The sequence below is a fragment of the Euprymna scolopes genome, chromosome 41 (genome assembly GCF_053919585.1).
Source record: "Euprymna scolopes isolate OS-2025 chromosome 41, ASM5391958v1, whole genome shotgun sequence".
NCBI lineage: Eukaryota > Metazoa > Mollusca > Cephalopoda > Sepiida > Sepiolidae > Euprymna > Euprymna scolopes.
This window is the reverse complement of record NC_136522.1, coordinates 47,387,769-47,412,217: the sequence shown is the minus strand read 5'-3', so window position 1 is coordinate 47,412,217 and position 24,449 is coordinate 47,387,769. Positions and strand designations below refer to the sequence as shown.

The window sequence follows — 24,449 nt, the reverse complement described above, 5'->3', positions numbered from 1 at the left end:
TTACATCGTTTTCTCATTTTGCCTACCAATCGTCGACTATTTTCAACTGTTTATGAACACTTTAAGGTAGCATGTTGTACACTAACGACGAACTAGTACCATCTGGTTTTGTTTTAATATCAAAATTAATCTTTTGTTGTCTTACAATTTTCAATTAATTACAAGGAAAACATTTGAGAAAAAATATAACCCGGGGGTTAAAAGAATCGGATTCGGAATTAGGAATCGTACCAGAATCGAAAATTTAGAACGGAATCGGTAATTGTATCGAAATCGGGAAAATTTTTGGAATCGTCCCATCACTAATATATATATATATATATACATATATATATATATATATAATAAATTCCACAGCCAAACAACGTCGCAGCCCACAAGAGCCATGACAGTAAAGAACCGGAAGTCCAAGACTCGAGTTTCGCCCTGATTTTGGGCAGGATTCGAAACCCGAGCCTCTTGCATGCAAGGCAAGCACTCTACCAACTGAGCAAACGCCCTGCACACAAGAATTTCAATTAACCAACACACATCAAGCAAACCGCGCCGAAATCCGACTGTGAAATGAACCTACTTCGTCTCAGCAAGGGACACGGTCATCCAACCAATCCATACACACACACACACACACACACACACACACACACACACACACACACACACACACACACACATATATATATATATATATATATATATATATATATATATATATATATATATATATATTATCACCTATGCATAATTTTATCATGACAATTTCTACCTGACCACAATGTCAACGTTTGCCGAAGTTAAATAATTATTAACTACTTTTCTTACAGAGTATGTTCTTACTGGAAATATATGTGCATATATGTCAATAATTTGCCATGCTCTATAACGTATCGAAAACTACAAAAAAAATCGGCACGCAATTTCTGGAAAAGGTAATACTTTCCAATGAATATGAACCAGTTTGACAAATGGAAAGGAAATTTACATAATATAAAAAAAAAAAACAAAGATAATTTGTAAAACACAAAATGAAACGATTATTTTATTTTCGAATTATTTTTTGCAATAATTTTTGTTAACAGACATAAAGTGAGGTTGTCTACTTTAAGTGAAAGGAAAACAATCCATTAATTTCGAACGAGGGCCTTAACAAAAATGTGACACTAGCCAATTCTTGCTCAAAATTGTAGTTTCTTTACTTGCCCTTCGCAGAGACAAGATTGAAGACAAGGTCAATTTATTATCAGAATCAAGTTTCTCTATCCTGAAAGGGGTCAGTTTGGATGGGTGCAAAATTAGCCATGATGTGCGACGTCGGTGTGCCTCAGGCGATTGACGATGATTTCCTCCTCCTAAAACATCATGGAGGATGGCCTTCTAACAAAAACTAGAAACTACGCGTAATTCTTGGCCCGCGTAATCAGTTTTTTTTTTACATTGTTTATCTTTGCAAAATTGTTCTTATCAGCGTGGATATATGTTTTTAATAGATTTCAATAGATTACCCGTTCGACCATCTTCAGGAAATAATTTTGATGAGGAAAATAGTATGAGAATCAAGGAAAATAAAGATATTTTTCCATACAAAAAATCAGGTAAAAAGTGATTTGCCTATTCAAATAGTTATATATATATATATATATATATATATATATATATATATATATATATATATATATATATATATATATATATATATGTCAAACCAACTTATGTATTCTCTGTTTCCATTATTCTCATATATATATATATATATATATATATATATATATATATATATATATAGTATTAAGTTGTCTGTCTGTCAATCCATTTGTCACGCTTCTCTATAAGTCATAAACAAATTATGAAGCACAATATATCTAATATGAATTCTTTGCAAACGATAAAAAAAAGAGTACATCTCAACTGCCGATACTGGTTCGATCTTTTGTAATCGATTACCAGTGTAAAACAAATTTGACCATTGACACAGACACGCACACACACACACATACACATATAAGTGTTTTTGCTTGTATGTGTGCGAAATTGAATCAATTACGTTGTCTTCAGTCATAGTCATGGTGAAGGATTCATTAAATCAGTCTAAGACCAGACAGTGCTAGTTCTGCTGAAGTGTACACAGCACAAAACCTATAGTCAAGATTGATGAAAAAATCATTTATATATATATATATCATTACAATTTTTTGTCTGTTAGTCCGTCTGCTAAAAGAGAGAAAAGCCTAATTATAATACATTGTTCAACTTTTATTATGTATTCGCACGAGAAAGGCTTCTTAATGTTTTTCTTTTGTTTTTTCTTTTGTTTTTAATATTTTCGTTTATTTGATTGTGATTTTATTATGTAATTATAATATATATATATAGACAAAGTCCGTGATATATTCATAATTTTTAAAATTATTAATTTAATTTTTTTTTCTATTCCGGTAGTGTTCAATGATTGTGTAGATTTTATATTCCTGCTGATGTGAGTCCTCCGCTCAATTCATTTTCAAAACCCTTGACTGCCACCCTCTTGAAATCCTCCGTAACCAATTCGATGTCGTCATGTTCGCTGAAAAATAAAATATATAAATAATATTATTGTATTGATTCTATAGTTTATGCGGGCAATGTTATTAAACAGATTTATTTATTATTTGGGTCTGGGTATAAGTGTAAGTAAAGATATATATATATATATATATATATATATATATATATATATATATATATATATATATTAGCGAGGGTTACATTAGTACATGTCAGAATAACTTAGCGGTAAGCGGAAATAGACCCAGCTGCAGGTGTCGTGATTGAGACGATGGTAAAACAACCCTTAACAAAATGCGCTGGAAATATAGAGGAACAAGATGTAGAAAAACAAGATAGACAAGTTGTCACGTGTTCGAGAAAGAACAAAGTTTCTTGTCAGTCGGAAAACGGAACAGGCAAGATGCATCCGACAATCTAGAGAGAATCTAAGCTAATGCTACTTCGATGTCTGTTGTCTCAATTTCCAAGTAGAAAAACGAGTAAGAAGGAATTAATCTTAGCCTAGGTAGTCTCTCCCCGCCTTGTGAACAAACTCTCTTTCTAATAAAACCTTTAAAACCTCAGCGAGTTTTCATTGTGTTTCCATGCACGTGTAGGTTTGTTTGTCTAACTAAACAGGCGGATAGAAGTCAACAAACAAGAGTGGATTCCGGGCAATCATTAACGGCGAAAAAGCTAATAAGAAAGTAAGACCAGCAACTGCGCAACTTATGTATAACAAATTTTTTTTTGCATTTTTATCTTTCACTGACGAAAACACACACACGTGCAAAAGTACGCGTTTACATAAAAGTGAGATCTTTGCGAACATTTTGTTTAACAATAAAAATGTTTGAAAAGCAAAGAATGACGCAAAGTGGAAAATGAGACTTGTATAAGCAATCGAGCACGTGCCTCAGAAGAAGAACCGTCTACCATAGGCGTCACTTTGGATCAATTGATTTACGGGTCATACTATCGTATAATGGGCCTAACGTAGGTAAACTGGCAGTTGTTGCCAGTACAATATATAAAATTAGAAATTCGAACTTTTTTTTTTTTTTAGATAAGAAGTTATTAACACATACAGGTTGTTTGTTTATAAAACGAAAATGTCATAACAAAATTAGAGAGACGGGCCAAACAGGCAGAACAGTCTGATGTGGATAGTCACGTCATAGAACGATCCGTGGAACACGATTTTGGGGGAAGATTGATTCGAGTTAGCGAAAGAGTCTGTTTCGGAGAGTCAGAGAGAGCAGATGAGAAAACATTTGTCTCTGATTCCCCGAGAATATAGATCGGCAGAGTTCTCGTGGAGGCGGCGAGATAGAAATAAATGGCAGCTAAAACTATAGCAAAATAGAGACTCCCTTCTTTCGTTCTAAAGATGAGAAACGATGACACGACTTCAACCGTGGAAAACCATATTGACTGATTAAATCCCATTTATCCATGAAGAAATGAAACTAGCGTCTGTTGCTATGCACTGACAAGGGCTTTTGTTCCAGATGCGATGAATGACAGAACAATCAGGAACACGGCTAAGGGGTACAAGGGTAGGATTATAAAAGCTAAGTTCGGTTTCGGTTTTATAATCCCCCCCAGAATGGTTGATGAGCCGTATTTGGGAACATAGACGCAATGCAACAATATCTAAAAAAAAAAAAAAAGCTGAAATTGTACAAAAACTCAAACTACTAACAATGTAGCCATATCGATAGTCTATTTTTCTCATTTTTAATTGCGCATGTTAAATTTCATTTGTGCACAGGCATAAACAGGTCGCTGTAATTGGGGGCCATCTTCATTCCCATAACACTTTCTCGAGTTTTTTTAAACAAAGTTCAGCCTTGGAAGTCTACATGAGTCGTTTAAATTCCTACACGTACCGACTTTTCGTATTAGTTTTCACTCGACTATCAGTAAGGGTAAAAGTTAAAAAGTAGGAAAAAAGAACATAGCCATGGCATGGATCGAGTACAAGAAAGCGTACGATAGGATCCCTCAAATATGGATAATAGAATGCTTGGGAACGTATAAAATATCAGACAAGATTATCAATTTGATTGAAATGTAATAAAAACATGGAGACTTAAATTGGCAGCTGAGGGACAATACATAACCAAAATGAAGACACTAGGAGAACACGAGACGTGCAAATATGTAGGAGTGCTAGAAGCACACGTAGCAAAGAAACAGAGATGAAAGAAAATTAGAAAGAAATATTTAAGAAAAACAAGAAAACTCTTAGAAACTAAACCATATCATAGGGTGATGTTGGTTGACTCTATGTGAAAAGGAAAGACTGAAGAAGAGGGCTGGTTTGTATAGAAGAATGTGAATGACATACACAAAGAAAAAAAAACTAGAAAATACTTAAGGCAAAGTGCAGAAAAGCTAATGACTGCAGGAAGAAACACTGTAACAATAAACAAGACAACAAGACAGAGAACTGAGAGGCGGGTATGAAACGAGAACAGACAAATGGGAAGAAAAACAGCTACACAGATGATTCGTGAGAATAACAAATGAAGTTCACGAAAACACTTAAACATGGCTACGAAAAGGACACCTAAACAGAAAAATTGAATCCCTAATAAAAGCCGCACAAGATAACGTGCTTTAAACTAACTCTATCAAATCAAAGATCGACAAGACACAAGAAAAATGAATAATGCAACCTCTGTGGACAAATAGACGAAACAATAAACCACATAATAATTGAATGCAGCAAACTACCCTAAAAAGAATATAAAAATACACGCGATCAAGTTGGAGAAGGTAGTACACTGGAAACTATGCAAGCAACTTAATCCTGAACAAGCAGAAAAATTGTACAGAAACGGAAAATACTTGAAAACGAAAATCACAAAATCGTATAGGGCGTGGACGTGCAAACTAATAAACCCATAAAATCAAGAAGACCAGATGTAATAATAGCTAACAAGAAGGAAAAGTTCTGCCAGATCGTAGCCAACAGAATGAATATTAAGGAGACAAAGGAGCAAAGCAAATACACGACACTGGCCAGAGACTTAAAGGAATATGTAAGATAAAGTTAAGATTACACCAGTAATAGAAGGAGCACTGGGAAGAATTCCGACAAATTTTGAGAAATCAATGGGGGAAAGTGGAATCAGCGAGGAAGGCTTAGGAGATACAATAATTAACATTAATAAAAGCGGTTTAAATATTAAGGAAAACCCTTGAATGCAGAAACTAATAAATATGAACTGCAAATGCTAACCGGGCAAATAGAAAATGCAACAGAAGTAAAACAAAAAGATAGAGAAACATCACATGGAATCAAGAAAACTGAAACTGTACAACTGAAAGTGTCTTTCCTCCCTTTTAAAAAATGCCCCCCCCACCAAAAACAGGAAATTAATTGAATGGCATATACAGGTCAAGTGAACAATCTTGGTCGTGAAAGGTTAAGGAGGATGGGAAAGAGCAAAAAGAGAAAGCATTAATTAGCCCTTTACTGGATTGGTGCGAAAAGAACTGATCTTTAGAGAGGCTTTCTGTAATCCAAATTTTAGTGAAGACCAATAGTCGTTGCCAGCAAGAAATCAATAGTAAACGGCTCTTGCAATAACGTAAATTAATTTGCAAAGGTTATCAAAAAGATGGAAAGTACTGGAAATCTGGGGAGACTTACCTAGAGTCGTCGGAACACCACGGGTCGTTGACAGTAAGAAATCTTCGACCACGGCCTGTGCGAAAACTCCTACTGAGTACAATAATAATAATAATAATGATAATAATGATAATAATAATAACCAATCTAGTATAAACAAAAATATAAGCATCCACATCTAAAACATCCAAGTTAATACACACAGAGATATGCTCCAATCCCTCCAAAAACAAACAAAGGATAAAGTGAATTACAGGTCAATTGAACTATTGCCTAATAAACGCACGATCATTAACTACAAAAATGGGAACGGAAATAACAAAATATCTGATTCGTTAACGAGCGAAATTTACATGACGTGTTAAAACTGTGTACGGCCAATATACGACGTATATATATATATATATATATATATATATATATATATATATATATATATATATATATATATATATATATAAAGTAGTAGCATTAATTCTCTGCAATAGCTTGCCGAATCGTTACGAGGATGAAACGCAGAAAACTTTGTGTAGCTTAACTGCCATATATATTTTCATAACTTACTACCTAGTTCTACTTAAGTAATGTGCACTGTTAGAGTAAATACTGAAAATAAGTATGTAAAATCTTATGTAGATACGTGCCTATAATTTCATATTATATGTGTGTGTGTGAAATTATAGACAAGATAAAATAAATATCGATATTAATGAGCTTATTTTTCAGTTAAATAAGAAAAAACATTAATAGAAAAAGGGGGTTACAAACGCTCTTTATAGCTAAGCATTTCGAAGCCCGATGCTTCTCGTCAGAAGAAAAGAATAGAGCTAAGTTACAGGTATATGAAAAATGTGACATCTAGGTTATATTACGAAGATAGATGAAGGATGAAGAAAACAAAAAACAAAACAAAGGGTAAAGAATTGGAGTTGCTATTAGATAAGTAAGGCGTTATTTTAAAGCGAGAGGGTTAGGGTTAGGGTTATGGTTAGGGTTAGGGTTTAGGGTCAGTGTTAGGGTTAGGGTTTAGGGTCAGGGTTAGGGTTGATCTTGTCTATAATTTCATTTTATGCTATGCTTCATCCTCATATATTGATATATGTCTATTTAATAAGCTATACGTATTTATTTAACCCATTTGACACACACACACACACACACACACACACACACACACATATATATATATATATATATATATATATATATATATATATATATATAATTTTGAGGTTGTCATTTTTCAGAGGTAAGGTAATCCGTGAAGTAAAAGTTTAATACAAGAGTGCTCAATACCGAAGTAGAGCAAAAAATACCGAAGTAGAGCAAAAAATATTTTTTATTTGTTTTTACATTAGCAGTAATGCACTGCTACACAGTCATGAACATGTTTCGGTCAGCTAGTTTTTAGTAAGTTTGCTTTCATGTAAGTTAGACCGACTGATGAGGTCTCTAGTTACTAAAAACTAGCTGACCGAAACATGCTCATGACTGCGGAGCAATACATTACTGCTTGTGTCAAAACAAATACATATATATATATATGTGTGTGTGTGTGTGTAAAAATATATTTATGGCAATTAAGCTATACAAACACATTCCGGTTTCATTCTCGAATTATTTTTATTTTTATGTATTACACACGCTTTGCAGTTCTCTATTCACTAATAAACTAATTCTAGTTAATTAATCCGAAAGAAGTTGCCCACGAAGAAAGTTGATTGGCCGACTGGATTGAAGAGGAAATATATAATCCAATGACTATACATTGAAAGTAAATGCTGTTGTAGGAGGAATAGGAGGTTCCCTTCGATTCGTGTTCCTATACTTCTATAATCATTTTTTTTATACTAATAGGTTACTGCTTTTCAATTTTGCTGTTTTGGCAGATGAGCGGATTGATGGCTTACGTCTTCAAATTGTAACAGTTACAACATTCTTGCGACAGCCACTTCAATTTCTTGTTCTCTGTCAGTGGAGGAGAAATCCTTCACAACTGAAACAATTTTTATTTTTGTTCCTTTTCTCCACATTAAAAAACGACCCTGGTGTCTAACTCTGTCGGTGGAGAGGCATCGTAAATAGGAACATTCTTGCGACAACAGTCGAAGCATACAACCCCTTGGTTACGTGAGATGGAGATTAATGCAATTCTGAGGGGAATAGAATAGATACAGAGTAGGATAGATAGAGAGAGACAGAGAAAGAGAGAGAGAGAGAGAGAGAGAGAGAGAGAGAGAGAGAGAGAAATGAGAGTGTAGAGACATTAAGCAAATATCACGTATGGAAAATTTTTTTTCGGTTGAGGAATGCTTTCTTTTACAAAAGAAACGAAAGAAAATCGCTTCTTCAGCGGAAGATGAAAGAAGAACAGAAGTAAGTAGAGCGGGAAGGAGAGAAATTGTTGGAAGTTTGGAGATTCTGAATAAGAAATGTTTGCCATTGATAAAACTGTTTACGGCCAAGTCTATTAGCACAACGAGAAATAATAGAAAGTGCCAATTCAAATCCGACGCATATCCAAGGAACATTGTTGCGATTGTAACGTGACCTGTTTTCGATAATAAATTCTTATTGAGAATATTCTTGTATTTTCATCTTTATTTGACGTGTTCCGTGTATTTTCATTCCAGTCGATGCCGATATTCTGGGATAGATACGAAATTCTAACTTTGAATCAAACGCAATGTAGCAAAGTCAGAGGGAAAGCCTATAAAAAGCTCATCTTCTGTCGCAAGGGTGTTTTAATTGTTACAATTTGAAGGCGTCATCTAACTATCAACTTTTAACCATCAACATTCATCTGTCAAAACACGTTTCCATACAACAAATACATTGAGGACATTACTAAGCCTTTCGCAAAGAAGCTGAACTCCCTCAACTGGACTAAAATTACTCATACCAGAGAGCACCCTATATTTTTACAAAGATACAATTCGCCCATGCATGGCGTATTCTTGCCACATCTGGGTTGGAGCATCCAGCACTATTCTCTTACTCTTAGACAGGGTTCATAAAAGAGTCTCAAATCGAATATGTCCGCACTATCGACCAATTTCCAACCCCTGTCCCATCGCCGCAATGTTGCATCCATGTACCTGTTATACAAATACTTTAATACTCTGATGAACTCATAGCACTTGTGTCCCCCTCGACTACCGAAAAAAATGCCGTCCCTCACTGTTGAGGTTCCTAGATGCCGGAAATCCTTCTAGTTTCTTCCCTTGTACTGCTAGACTTTGGAATTAGTTCCGTGTTTCCTGCTTCCCTGACTGTACTAACTTACAAAAATTTAAATGCAATGTGAATCATACTTCTCAACTCCCCTTTGTGACTTGTTAGATACGATCTCAAATAGTAACCCATTATGTTGTAATATGCCTTGTTTGGGGGTGAAAATGAGTATATATATATATATATATATATATATATATATATATATATATATATATATATATATATATATATATACACTATTTTATCAAAACCAAATGCATTAGTATTATAGAGTAGATGAAAAAGTATTTAAAAATAGCATTAATAAAAATGTTCAACCGATAGACCTAACAAAAACAAAATTAAAACCAATTATTAGCTATAATAAATTTAAAACCTTTAACCTGATTATAACTAATAACTCCTCCCTTTTTGACTGAGTTGCTTGATAGGACTTAGTTTATGAATTCAAATGCTTTTTGGGGAGACTGTATCTCTGACAAAAAAGTTGAAAACATATACAAAGGTTTGACTACCACAACATTATCGAGGAGATTAACCATGTATCGCTCTGAAAAGAGTGCTATATTTAACCGCCTGACTAATCAACATTCCTGTCCCTAGTCTCAATTTAGGAACATTATAGTCGACAACACATACTTGAACAGACCATCAATAAACAAAAACTTGAAATACCAGAAGCATTACTAATAGAAACTAAAAAAAAATCAATAAAATAAACTTTACCAATAGTAGTAACACCCTGAAACGTTTGTAAAGCTATTAAAATAATTAACAAATAAAATAAATATACACGTTATAAAAAATTAGATAAATTGCGCAAAACCGGTTAGATTAATCGATCCCTGATGATGAATCCAGAATGATTGGAAAGCACTGGAACTTACAACAAGAGTAACCAGTTCCTGCCAAAAATGAAGACCGTTAGTTGGAAATTGGAAAGGATAAAAAACAAAACTAATAGACAAAAATGTCTATCTTATTGTACAGAATCTGCTTTATATATATATATATATATATATATATATATATATATATATATATATATATATATATGTGTGTGTGTGTGTGTGTGTATATATATATATATATATATATGTATATATATATAAGTATGTATATATATTATATATAAGTATATAATATATATATTATATATAAGTATATAATATATATATATATATAAGTATGTATATATATTATATATAAGTATATAATATATATATATATATATATATATATATATATATATATATAGTGATGATCATATTTATTGGCACGGTAAAATAAAAGTTAAATTTTGTCTAATAAATTCTAAAAAAGGGATTAAATTAAAGAAAATAACAAAGTATATTATGTATTTTTAACTGGCCTTTCCGATGCAGCAATCGGATTTTAGAAAAAATAAATAACAAAGGAACAACAAACATAATTGCAAAAAAACCCTTGTTCAAAATTATTGGCACGGCTTTGTTTTTCTTTTAGTATCAGTATAATATCAATCAATTTCCGGTTTACGTGCTTTCTGAACTTTTTTATAGCCATATTATGCTTGTTTAACGCTAATTCAGTGAATAATTTTTTTCAGATAATTTTTAGATAGCGATTTATTTAAACTATTATAAGTGACTAAATTATAATTTGCAATCGCCATGGTTAAAACTAAGGAACACAGCGAAGACGTCAGGAAGCTTGTTGTAGCATGCCATACCAATGGGGAGGGCTATGATAAGATTTCAAAGAAGCTAAACCTTCCCAAATCCACTGTTAGAGCCATAATAAACAAGTTCAAATCGCAAGGCCACGTTATGAGTTTAGAGGGTAGAGGGAGAAAAAGGATTCTTTCCCCAAGAGATGAACGGAAAATTGTTCGACAAGTAAAACAAAACCCAAGGATCTCTGTTGGGGAGATTGTTGATGAACAGAGCACCTCTGGAGTGAATGTATCTCGACATACAGTTGGTAGAGTTTTGAAGAGAGCTGGTTTAAAAGCATGTCGTCCGAGAAAGACTCCCTTATTGAAGCCTATGCACCTGAAAGCAAGGCTAGCCTTTGCAAAACGTCATATTGATAAAGATGTTGCATTCTGGAAACGTGTTCTATGGACTGACGAAACGAAAATAGAGTTATTTGGCCATAATAAAGTGTCTTATATTTACAGAAAATCTGGCGAAGCTTTCCTGCCTAAGAACACCATACCCACAGTGAAGCACGGTGGAGGCAGTTTGATGTTTTCGGGATCCTTTGCTGCCTCTGGACCAGGTAGCATAAAAAAGGAAGATTATGTTAAAATGTTGGATGAAAACCTGAAAGACTCTGCTAAAGAGCTCTCACTTGGTCGTCGTTGGTGGTTCATGCAAGATAATGACCCAAAGCATTCGGCTAAACTGACTAAGAAATGGCTTGAGGACAATCATATTAATGTTTTGGAGTGGCCATCACAAAGCCCAGACCTTAATCCAATTGAAAATTTATGGAGAACATTAAAATTGAGGGTAATGCAAAGGAAGCCTAAGAATCTTATTCAATTGGAGGATTATTGTCAGGAAGAGTGGGCTAAAATTACTACTGAAGAGTGCAACAACTTGGTTGTAAACTATGAAAAGCGACTGAGGAAGGTAATCAAGGCCAAAGGCTATACAATTGATTATTAAATAAATCGTGCCAATAATTTTGAACAAGGGTTTTTTGCAATTATGTTTGTTGTTCCTTTGTTATTTATTTTTTCTCAAATCCGATTGCTGCATCGGAAAGGCCAGTTAAAAATACATAATATACTTTGTTATTTTCTTTAATTTAATCCCTTTTTTAGAATTTATTAGACAAAATTTAACTTTTATTTTACCGTGCTAATAAATATGATCATCACTGTATATATATATATATATATATATATATATATATATATATATATATATATATATATATATATATATATATAAGAACACTCTTGTCTCAACCTATCTCGTCTATCAAAATAACAGGAGAAGAAAACCAATCGTTTATTTCGACGCTCCGGAAACTAGGCCAAACTCAGAAACGGCACAATAACCACTACAGGGAATTAGAACAGGTAACTAACCAGTGCGGTTGAGGAAGTCTTATCGCTGGTAATATAGACCGCGACGAAGTTGGGTGTTCATCATAATTGGTACCTGTGAAAGTAAAAGAATATACCCACCTTTCATCCTCTCTTTCTTCTGGATCGCCTTGGTTTCCCTTTAGTCGAGATGGAGAAAGTTTGAAGGGAATTTCCAAAATCATATCACTGTAATAAACAAAAGCAATGAATATAAAAACAAATGGCATACCAAATAGAAAAGCATATTTGTAACAGTTTGTGATACTATCGGCGTCCTACTCTAAGTGTTGGGAAGTAGAGAAAAAAGTATAACAAAAAAGAGAATATAATTTTATCAGAAACAAAGATATGGGAAATAGGGTTGGTGAAAAGGCAATTGATAAGAAGTTATTCACCAAGGAAAACAAAAGGAAGCTGAAGTGAAATTTTTAGTCAATGTGTGGTAATGATTGGGACAAACAAGATTAATATGGTTAGCGTTAGTTTACGATCAGTTTTAGGAGTGGTAGTGTGTTGGGGACAGGTTACAACAGTTAGGAACTGTTGCTGACATTATTGGGATTGTGACAGTTGTCAACAGTTTTTAGTTTAGGTCAGTCTTCAGTTGGACACAACAGAATGCAGATCGTGACTAAGCCCAGATCAAGAGAGCTTTAGGAGATCGAAATTAGCTGATGTCAACTGACGAACTCGGTCTGGACAAAATATAGATGCGGTCTTCAGTGTGTAGAGCGTCAATGGTGTCACACACACACACACACAGTGCAATTGATATTTTACGAATGTGTCAGAGTTTTTGTTATGTTTTATTTTTATACTTGTGAACCCATGCTCGCCTCTTCGACAGTATGAAAAATATATGCTAACCATATGTATTGTTACCAGATATTATCATACGATATGACAGCATAATCACGTTGGCATTCTGATTTTCGTTAAGTCACCGAAGTTAAGCATGGTTGATCCTGATCAATAGTAATATGAGTACCTATTTGAGAATATCAGGTGCTGTATGTACTCTCTGCTTATCTCAGCATTGTCTTGAATCGACATGGAGTTCTCCTTACCACTGAAATCAAGCAATGATAACCCAAACCCAGGAGAAGTGTGGTTGGAAATTGCGAAACTCTTGCTTCACACTTTCAGGAGATATCCATTGTTTCTAAGACTGAATAGAGACCATGATGGGAAAAAGTTGCTGCAAATCTTGACCACAACCTGATTAATTTTGTTTCAACGAGACAAAATTAATCATCAGTGGTCAAGACTTGAACGATTTTCTTCTATCGACTTTTCAGGAAAATATGTAGAGCGACATTTTTTTTGTAAAATCATTTGGTTTGAAAACGTATATTTTTTCCTGACATTTGAGAACGTATTTCTAACATATAAAAAAAAAACTTCAGTTTTCTGAATGTACAAATTACATTTTCAAAATAATATTTTCAAAGATTTGATCAAATTTCTTTATCCAAATTTCACGCTAACCTCGCAACGCACATCGATTCATAATTTACAACAATCATCAATGGGATCTGACTTTCCTCTTTTCACCAGTGGTCCGACACCTCGGGTTTAATACTACCAAAAAATGCAGAGAAAAAAACACAAAGTTTTCTATTCATTATGAATGTCTTATTTATTTAATACAAAATTATATCACATTTGTTTTCTAAAATTCCATATATACAAGTGTAATCTTTTATGCCGTTGATGATAGAGAGACGGAACTTGTAAGGAAGATAGATAAGTGGATAGTTGGTTCGTTGGTTTTTGTATTACGGCATATCAACCCTTTTCGGGTTATTTAATGCCGAATCCAAAGATTTTGAAGAAAATTTTTTTTTAATAGAATATATTTGTTGTTTTCACGTCGGTTTCTATTCAACCCATAGTTGGGACCCTAACAGGTACTATCACTCCGGGCCAGAGTGGACCTGGGAGCAATGGTAATTAAAGGGTGGATCCACTCTCCCCAAAGCCCACAAGCTGGGGCCTCACCACTGGATATAGTTTAAGGTCATATCCAGGACCCCCATTGAGGGACTTTTACCCTCTGCAGGGGGGCAGTCGGCGTATTCTAATGCCCCATCAACAGGGCCGATAAGTGGATAGAGATAGTGTGTGAGTGCGTGTGAGAGAGAGAGGGAGAGAGAAAGAGAGGAAGAGAGAGAAAGAGAGAGAGAGAGGGGGAGAGAAAGAGAGAGAAAGAAAGAGAAAGAGAAAGAGAAAGAGAAAGAGAAGAATGAACTTCACAAAAGCAAAGTTATCTGCTTATCCTGTCCCTAGTAATGTTGAAAACGAATATAGGTTTGTAAGTGTACCACTTGTAGTTTCAGACTTTATAATGGAAACACGCATAAACAGACAAATGTACTTTGCTCATTGTGTTATACATGGAAGGGGACAGATCCCAGTAATTAGAGAAACGACATAAATAGGATTGAAAATAATACTTATTATAAGGAATAGAGTGGAATCGAATCCAGTTTTCAAGAATTGAAAAGAATACATATTGCAATTTAGATGCAATCCCAGGAATGTTGAGCATTGTCCATTGTCTTAGAATAACGATACAATTAGAGGTCAGAGCAAGTAGAATCGGACAATGTAAATTAAGAAATGTCTGTGTTTTGCCGAAAACGTGTTGGAGTCATGTGTGTAAATCTACGTAAGGAGAATCACATGTCTGGACACTTTTTGACGTCACAAAGAAATATAGTTTACAAATATTCAGTTAAGTCGAGTAAGTCAAGCTAAGTAGTCACAGAGTTTAGAGACACAGCTGGGGGCCACAGCTAAGAGATTCAAGAGAGACAGACAGACAGACAGACAGACAGAGAGGGGAGATTTGAGTTTGCCAAACCCGTTTTGGAAGCGAACCAGAAACGGAGTCAATACCATGTAATTCTGCAAGGTAATCGAATCCCTGATCATCTCATCCAGCTGGAAGAATAAATATCATCATGTTATTTGTAAGTCTTCGTTCGTCATTATTTTAACCGAAAAGGTCATGTGATTTGTAATTCGTATTTGTAAAATGAACTTTGTATGAACCCCCTCCCAAAATATTAACAGTATCCTCTCATAAATACTGCATCTTTTCTCTGTGTTAAAAAGAACAGTCCACTATCTCATCTATATTCCTTCTACTACAAATAATGAACTCAACAAGTCATCGTCACCGTTGTCATCGAATACGCCGTTATATAAATGTCTTATCGTTTGTTATATGTATCCGATATGTACAACCGCTATTCAACAGCTTTGATTTGATGCAACAATTGAAAAGTGACGACTCTTGAAATCGTAAAGGTTTTAATCCCCCCCACACACTTTCTACATGGCACTAGAATAAAAGAAACAATTCAAACAACAAAAGACTCCAATATTTACTCCGGGATTTTATTTACTTATTACAATAATTGACTATTCCAGAATCAGAACCTCGTAGTGTAATGGAGAACGCTAAAATCCAAATAATATAAATTTGAATTCTTCCTATTCTATGCTTAAATATGATAGCATTTTCATCCAGACTACGATATTTGGACCGTGTTTTGCACCTGGTTACTGCCAGGTTCATCTGCTAATGTAATACAAATAAGGTTTCTGAATTTTTATAAGAGGATTGAATGTTATTCTAAGAAGGTTTCAGCCAATGTAACCTCCAGTCTTCAAGTGTATCTCGTCAAACTTGGAAATCTCTCAATCGAACCCAAGAATGTATATATATGACAAAAATTTAGATAGTTTTTTTTAAACACTCTAATTTCTTCAGCCTGCAGGACGAAACAAGAAGACAGTAAAAACAAAGAAAGTAATATAGTATTATAAACATCGTGAAAACGTACATAGTATGCGGTAGAACGCTAAAATACTCGCCCTAAAGAAAATAACAATATGGTTTTATTTTAAAACTTTTATTGAAAAATCAATTCAGCTAACTTAATTATGTAATAGAGCTGACATCTATTCAATGTAACCGCCTACAGCCTCAATCAACGCCCTGATACGGGCCCGAAACTGGGACCATGTCTTTGCTACAAGCGCCAGCAAGAGTCCGGCGAATACTCGACGGATGGCAATGGTCCTGTTTTCATAACTTGGATCGGTAGAGAGCATGAGTTGTACAGCGGCGCATCTCCGATCTCGCTCGTTTAACATTGTGTCACTTTCAGACATGATAGAAGGCTCCTATCGCTCTTGAGATTTGTACACAACTGGCCAACTAGTAGATGGTGTGCAACAAAAAAAAGAAAGTCGGTTTTTATCAGACGGAAATGGAATTATATTGTCTTTTCTAGGGCGACAATTTTATCGTTTTAACCTGTACTGATGCTCATTCTATCTCGATCAAGTTACAACTTGGACCGATTTGTTATAAAATCTATTTATAATATTATAAGACATAAATAGTTTCCCAAGATTCAATCGTTTTATTGATTAGAATTTTCTAAAAAGTTGAAGACCAATTTAAACAAGTTTCTGTTCAACAGTTTCGATTATGTTCAAATTTTGAAACTATACGAAGTAATTAATTTTGAACTATTAATAAACATCTTTTTTAGGTGTATCGAGAATTTTTCTGTCGAATTCAAGAATTTTTCTGTCAGAACTCGGGCATTTGTACGGAATTTCGAACATAATCCTTTATTTTGTCCACGTGGGGGGGGGAGTGTGCACTTATTTCCGTCAACTATAACCGGGTTAAAAAATCTTGTTATAATTGCATTCTTATTAACGCCGGCAATGAAAGATTAGACCTTCAACCTCCAAAAGATTGTCATTTAGACCTAAATTTTAGTTAGTACTTTATCCGTTACGTCACGGATCTAAGTTCGACAGAAAAAATTCCCGGTTTCGACAAGATACACCTGAAGAAAGTCGGAGGTTACATCGGCTTGTGAATATAACAAATGAGTATACAAACAATGTTACTTACCCTGATCCAAATCCGAGTGTCATCTTAACTCTAACTTTGTAGTTGACGATCACGCCCATATTTTCCTTATCAACATTACCAGTCAATCTAAAACAAATGAACAAAAAATAAGTAAAGGATTTAATAAAACCATTGTTTTCGCGTATCATTTAAGACGAAAACGTTTTAGCACAAGGAAATATTTTTTTTACATAGGCATAACCACTTATCAAGGCCCAGATACCACTCGAGGATAAGGGTTAAGAATGTACAATAGTCAATTGAACAATATAGCAATTATTAGTAATAGCAATTCGGTAAATTTTTAAACTTAAGTGGAACGGCTCATCAAGAACTTGTTTACGTTGGACTTGAAGACAAACACAAGTGAACACCCAACAGCTCAAGACATACTTACCAAGAAATCACCACACCAACGAGACGCTAAAAACTTTAACACTAAGACTCGAATTTTAAAGTACCCCCCTCCTCCCACCCCCACATATTCCCCTTCCCCTCATGTATCCCTATGCCTTCAGCCACACCAGAAATGAAGCTCCCAGACCCTCCCCCACAAGTTCCTTAAACCCCAAAACTAAAAACATTATCGACATACCAAACGCACCCCACCTTCCCACCTTGTTCCCTTCCTCTCTTCCTTTTCCACCCTCCTCGCACCCCCCTGACCTCATTCACTCTTTCACTCTTCCATCCCAAAATAGCGAACATTTCGATAAAAGTCTGAGGACGCTACAGACGGCAAAAAAAACAAAAACAAAAACGGCCGTGTAGCCGAAACAATAATGTAACTTAACAGAAAGATACGGTAATAAAAAATAAAACGCATATTTGCTCTAGAACAGTATTGAGCACTTTATTCAGTTTTTATTAATTACCATCTCCACTATATATATATATATATATATATGTGTGTGTGTGTGTGTATTAGGGTTGGATCAAATACAATTGTATTTGTATTTCAATTGTATTTAAATACAATTTTAATGTAATTGTATTTGTATTTGTATTTTTAGATTTAGGAATAAATGTATTTGTATTTGTATTTGTATTTTTAGACTTAGGAGTAAAAGTATTTGTATTTGTATTTGTATTTCTGGTAACCTAAACGAAAGTATTTGCATTTCAATTGTTAAAAGTCAGTATTTGATCCAACCCTGTTCACATACATGTTGCGTACGTGTACCAGTCTACCAGCCCTGTCCACTTTCAGTCACACACGCTGCTGCTAGTTGAGTGACGATAAGTCTGTGAGTCAAGTAGCTTCAATTCAGGGTTGCCAGCTTGGCTTTTTTAAGGCCAAATTTCGCGAATTTGGCTTTTTTTTGAAGCAGTTTGGCTTTCAAAATTTTTGTTTGTTTTTTTTTCAAATTTATGCTTCAAATTTGGCCTTTTTCGGATAATTTTATATAAATATTTATTAAATATGGATTATTAAAGAAAAAGTTATAATAAAGTAATTTAAACAGTTGTTTGGATGTCTAAACTTGTAGATTTAAAAAAAACCTTTTGACCTCCCACTCCCATTCATGGATTTACACCCTCTCGCACTAAGCGAATCTCACACCTAAATGTTTAATCCGGTTTCACAGTTACTTACTAAATGTCTATATGGACCCTTTCAAAGAGTTCACAGTTGAGTATGAAACCATTTTGGGGACATTTTTTAGTGCTGGCGCCTTGTCCCTGCCAATTAGGTCACTGAGTATATTTCCTCTGAAATAATTAATTCTTGTATTTTTCGTTTGAAATTCTTTAAAAGTAGTGTTTTGAAATTAATTGAATTAATTTATTTTCAATTTATAGAAATTTGAAAACTTATAACTATAGCTATTTAAAGTTGTATTTAAAATGAATATTTTTAAGTATTCATATACTTTTTCCTGAGTAGTCCCAAAAGTTTAATTAAAAGTCAATAATTATAGATTTTCTAACTATCTTGGATTAATAGACACATTTGCCTTAATAATGACGCATAGATTGTTCTTGGAAACAAAGTCTAGTTTTAGAGTTATGACTAAAATTAAATTTATCAATATTTTAGAGATATTTTAAGTTGATACCTCCAATCCCCTGAGTAAATTTGGTCTTCTGACGACTGACATAATTCTTTTAAGAATATGATTGACAAATAGAAACTTATTTACAAATTGTACCAATAAATATGGTATGGAAAAAATGGCACTAGTAAAAATGGTAATTGCTGCAGCTGTCATGGACCCCAGGTTTAAGCTGTCATGGCTGTCATGTGAAAAAATGAAAAATAAAAATATTTCGAAGATTGTGGACCTAATTATTTCGCAGTCAACTCAGTTGTCTTTGAAGAACACAGTTCAAGAGAGGAGGTTTTTCATGACCGTGAACACAAATCAAGACGAGGCTGACATGAATGCAAAACGCCCTCGTCTTTTTGCCTACATGCCACCAGCTGGGAAGCTAAATGTAAGTCCATCAATAAGCGACACTACAGCGGTAAAGGCAGAACTCGATTCCTACTTAGAAGAATATGTTCTGGCTTTTGACGTCAACCCACTGAGGTACTGGCGGGAAAACAAGAGCTTCAAGATTTTGAAGCCTTTCGCCAGAAATATTCTAGGGTGCTGTGCAACATCGGCACCATCTGAAAGAGTTTTCAGCAAGGCTGGTAATTTTTATAACCCAGAGCGAGCCAAACTTGGCCCGGAAACTTTGAGAGCTCTAATGATGATAAAATGCAATGAGGACATGATATAGAGTGATGTCAAATTTGGAAGGAAATATTTCTTCTTTTTTCTTCTTTTCTTCGCATATTTTCAGATTGTTTAAATCAGTTATTGTATTTTTATTTGTATTTTGAGATTGAGGAATAAAAGTATTTGTATTTGTATTTGTATTTTTAGCGTTAGTATTTGTATTTGTATTTGTATTTTTAGAGTTAGGAATAAAATTATTTGTATTTGTATTTGTATTTCTGGTAACCTTAACGAAAGTATTTGTATTTGTATTTCAATTGTTAAAAGTCAGTATTTGATCCAACCCTGGTGTGTATATATATATGTGTGTGTGTGTGTGTGTGTGCGTCTGTTTCATTATTTTATAACTCACTTTCACCTTTCACACTAGTTTGATCCTTTTCATACTTAGTTTCTTTAAATACTTTAAAGGAAAAATTTCTTTATACATTTTGCTAATTCTTCCTTTCTGACAAGAACGAAAGTATTTCTTGGAAACTTCGTGGATTAAGGACTTTCACCTCTATTTGTGTTTCCTTTCCGAAAAATAAATATGTGATTAACTCTTGCTAATGTGTTTCTCAAAATATTTTATTAAACCTATATATATATATATATATATATATATATATATATATATATATATTTAGGGGATTAGAACAAGAGTCTAAAGAGCAGGGTATATTTTAATGTATTAGTAAATTCATTAATACAATTAAGATAAAAGATCGTACAATTTATTGATTTTGTTTGTTTTTCCTTATGAAACAGATTTTTAATTTTTAATTTTTAATTTTAATTATAAATTGTCAATCATCTTACTCAATATATATATAGCAGAACTGCTAATATATATATATATATACATATATATATATATATATATATATATATTAGCATATTAATAATAATAATATATATATATATATATATATATATATATATATATATATATATATATATATATATATTAGCAGTTCTGTCCGGCTTTGCTCGGGCCCTATGTACTGTTCATAACTTTATGTGCATATGTATATATTAAAAAGTGTTAATATGTACGGTAATACCTTTCTATATAATAGGCTTCCTTAACTACCATAGAGAAAAGTTGGTAGAGACCGCAGGCGTCATTTTTTTAACAGTCAAACTTCTGGCCGAAAACGGATTACAAAGATTTTCCTAAATCTCTATACCGTGTATATCAAATACCGTGTATATCAAATTTCGAGTTTGTAGACTTAAAAATTGACACAGACAGACGCACAGACAGACACACAGACACACAGACAGACATACATTTTCACTATATATGTATGTTATATTTTCTTATTAAAAGAGAGTCTTAGAGTCTTAGAGAGAGATGATGTAAGAGAGATTGTTCGTGTTATAAAGAGATTCATACATATAAAATGTTCATACTTAGAAGTGTAGAAGCTTTTAGAGTGAGGAGACAGTCTTAGTGTTCACATTGTAGATATGAGATGTCGAGACGTGTATGTAAAGACATTTTAAAACACATGATATACAAGACATATAATGACAATTTCCGCTTTACCGTTTTGGTAGAATTACAACACAAAGACGACGTTTATAAAAACACATGATGGGTTTATTTCTTTTCCGGTCGTTTCCAAAGTACCGTCTCGCTTCTAGACGTTCGAATCCCAACTGCAAACTATCATCTGTCGTCCTCAAACTCTCTCTCCGTCTCTCTCCCAGTTTCTCCTTGCTTAACTCTGAAGTTTCTAACTATATCGAGAACTTCCCATTTTCCATGACGTCATACACATGTTAAAATATGTGTCTTCTTTCACGTGTTCTGGAAATGCGTGTCCAAACTTTTTCCTTTGTTTACAAAAGGAATTTTAACCTATATTCCCAGTAACCTATATTTCCAATATGTTAAAAACATGTTTATTAAATTATCCTATAGTTGCATTCCTCAATTAAATTTTCATAACAGAATTGACAACGCACATTCTTTTCTTGAAACTATTTTATCTCTAAGCTAAACAATGGTTTGTTTTCACATTCCATTTTCTAATTCTCTCTCGTAATCTATTTCTAAACCTAAATTACGAGGTTCGAATTTCGTCTATACTATTTCATTTTCATTTTAACTAAATCTCTCTATTTTTATACTTACATGAAAAGGGGACAGCCCTTATCATGTAACATATATATATATATATATATATATATATATATATATATATATATATATATATATAAGACAAACAGATATACGCTCATTATACAGCTACAAATATTTACATACAACCCAAGTATACAACATATAACCGTTTGATGCGCTTTCAAATCCCCTTTATATTACATATCCTCGTTTTGATACCCCGCTATCCAACACTTGTACCTCTTTATCACAGAAGAGGCGTTGCTAGCCTTTCTCTCGTTATTTTCATAGTAGGTGCTCGACTGAGCTTTTATCTATCGTCCCTCCTCCCGTAAAACATTCACAGCAAAAACTCATTTAGCTACAACCACTGTAACTAATTTTCCTTTTATTCCTCATTTTACCTGGAGATAAACCGGGCTTCGATGAACAGAGTTTCTTTCCAAGAGCTACCCGTCTGTGAAAAACAATACCACGGGGAATGCTTCCAATCTGATTACAACACATTCATTTTCAAGTCGAATGTTAACAAATTATTGTTGAGCCGTCTTATTTAATAATCAAGTTCTTCCTAATTTCAACCATTCAATGTGTTTGTCTCATCGTCTACCTGACAACGTAATAACTATAATTCTCGAGTAGATTTTGGATATTGATAAACGGTGACTCATTAGTATACAAAGAAATGTTTTCAAGGTGAAATACAGTTTCTGATCAAAAAAAAAGAAAGAAAAGAAAAAATACAAAGCTTACTCTGTCGACGATGCAAGTATGGTGTCCTGGTATTTGACTCTCCCATTAAGAGCCAAGCCCGCTCGCCTCTTCGCTGCATCCAATACAGGTCGGAGCTTGTAGACTTGGCAAAAACCGGAACTATTTGGTTCGATTGGGAATCCTTCTCTGAAATCACAAATGAAATCACATTACTGCAACAGTCACTAAATAGACTTTTTATACTGAGTTACTGCGGGACTTTACTCGACCAGGAAATAAGATCAAGAGACAAATAGCGTCCACTTCCTTATTCTAACTATTGCTGATAGAGGCAACATGGTAATTTATTTTTGTTTACTTGCCTCCCCACGAGGGCAGAGTTAGACACAAGGTCGGTTTTTAATGTGGGGGGGGGACCAGCTCCTCCAAAAAGGGCACTCTGGTTAGGAACAAAAAAATTTTAAAAATGAGTGCTAATGCAGAGAGTGATCCGCGCTATTTTTTAAATCGTATTTCCACGTTTAATTAAAGTTTTATATGTTTTTTTTAATTCAATTGTAAGGTTAAAGTACAGAATAGGTACAAAACACCTTCCCCTCCCCATATTAAGAATGGCTTTTTAAATAATAACGTTATTATTTCAGCACGGATCATTCTCTGCATGAGTACTAAAAATGTACCAGTCATGAAGGATTTTTCCTCCATTAACCGAGACCAAAAAAATGTAGTGCAGCATGAGAACAGATACTACACTTTGAGATATTAAATCTTTTATTCAGGCAAAAATAAACATGACCAAAAAACTTAGGCAGAAGGCCAACTCAAAAGGAGGAAATAGGAGGTCGTCGGTCATCCTTGTCACTCTAGAACTAAACAAAAGTTTCTCTTAGCTAGAATCTTCTTCCATCATAATACCGCATTCGCCCTTTCGTACTTCCCAATTTTTAAATCATTTTTTATTAGCGTGTAAAAACATAAAGATAACAATAACGGTAATACAATAATTCCTTTGTGCCGAGGGCGGGGGAAGAAAAAAATACAAACAGTGGTTAGTAGGACCCTCCCAACCCTGTCTAGTTGATAGACTGCCCGTTCCACTTTGGTTTGTAAAGAAACTCGGCTCTTGCGAGACAGTCTCTAAGTAGGGAAGCTCTCTAGATGGGACGAAATGGAGAAAAGAAATTTTTTTGGATGAGGAATGGGGGGTTAGTTATTGGTTTCTTTCTCTCCAAGATGGTTGAAATTTAGAGGGAGGAATGCAGTTCAGAGGGGGCGGGGATCTTAGAGGCTTCCTAGTCGAGGAGGAATGGAGCAGTTACTCGGCTAACTAAGAGGCTTAAGATTAAGTTATACGTGACGGAACTGCGCGTTCCACACCTAGGCGAGGAACACGTATTCAAAATTGGCTCCTTTTCGAACACACAGACTTGCTACATGCATCCATCTTCTGTCAAATGCCGCGG

General features: G+C 34.1%; 1 protein-coding gene across 2 annotated transcripts in view; it reads right to left on the bottom strand.

Annotated features, from left to right (window-relative positions):
• Nucleotides 1-2,235: 2,235 nt before the first annotated feature.
• LOC145266515 (beta-arrestin-1-like) overlaps nt 2,236-24,449 on the bottom strand; it is a 77,883-nt gene continuing 55,669 nt past the window's right edge. The window contains exons 10-14 of one of the 2 annotated variants that reach the window (XM_080122266.1): nt 23,026-23,172; nt 17,431-17,517; nt 12,585-12,671; nt 6,188-6,259; nt 2,236-2,560 (exon numbers count right to left, since the gene is read on the bottom strand). In XM_080122266.1, the coding sequence (XP_079978392.1) occupies nt 2,458-2,560; nt 6,188-6,259; nt 12,585-12,671; nt 17,431-17,517; nt 23,026-23,172 (496 nt within the window). In that variant the 3' untranslated portion in view covers nt 2,236-2,457. The remainder of the gene's footprint in view (nt 2,561-6,187; nt 6,260-12,584; nt 12,672-17,430; nt 17,518-23,025; nt 23,173-24,449) is intronic. The other variant, XM_080122267.1, reaches the window with a different exon arrangement.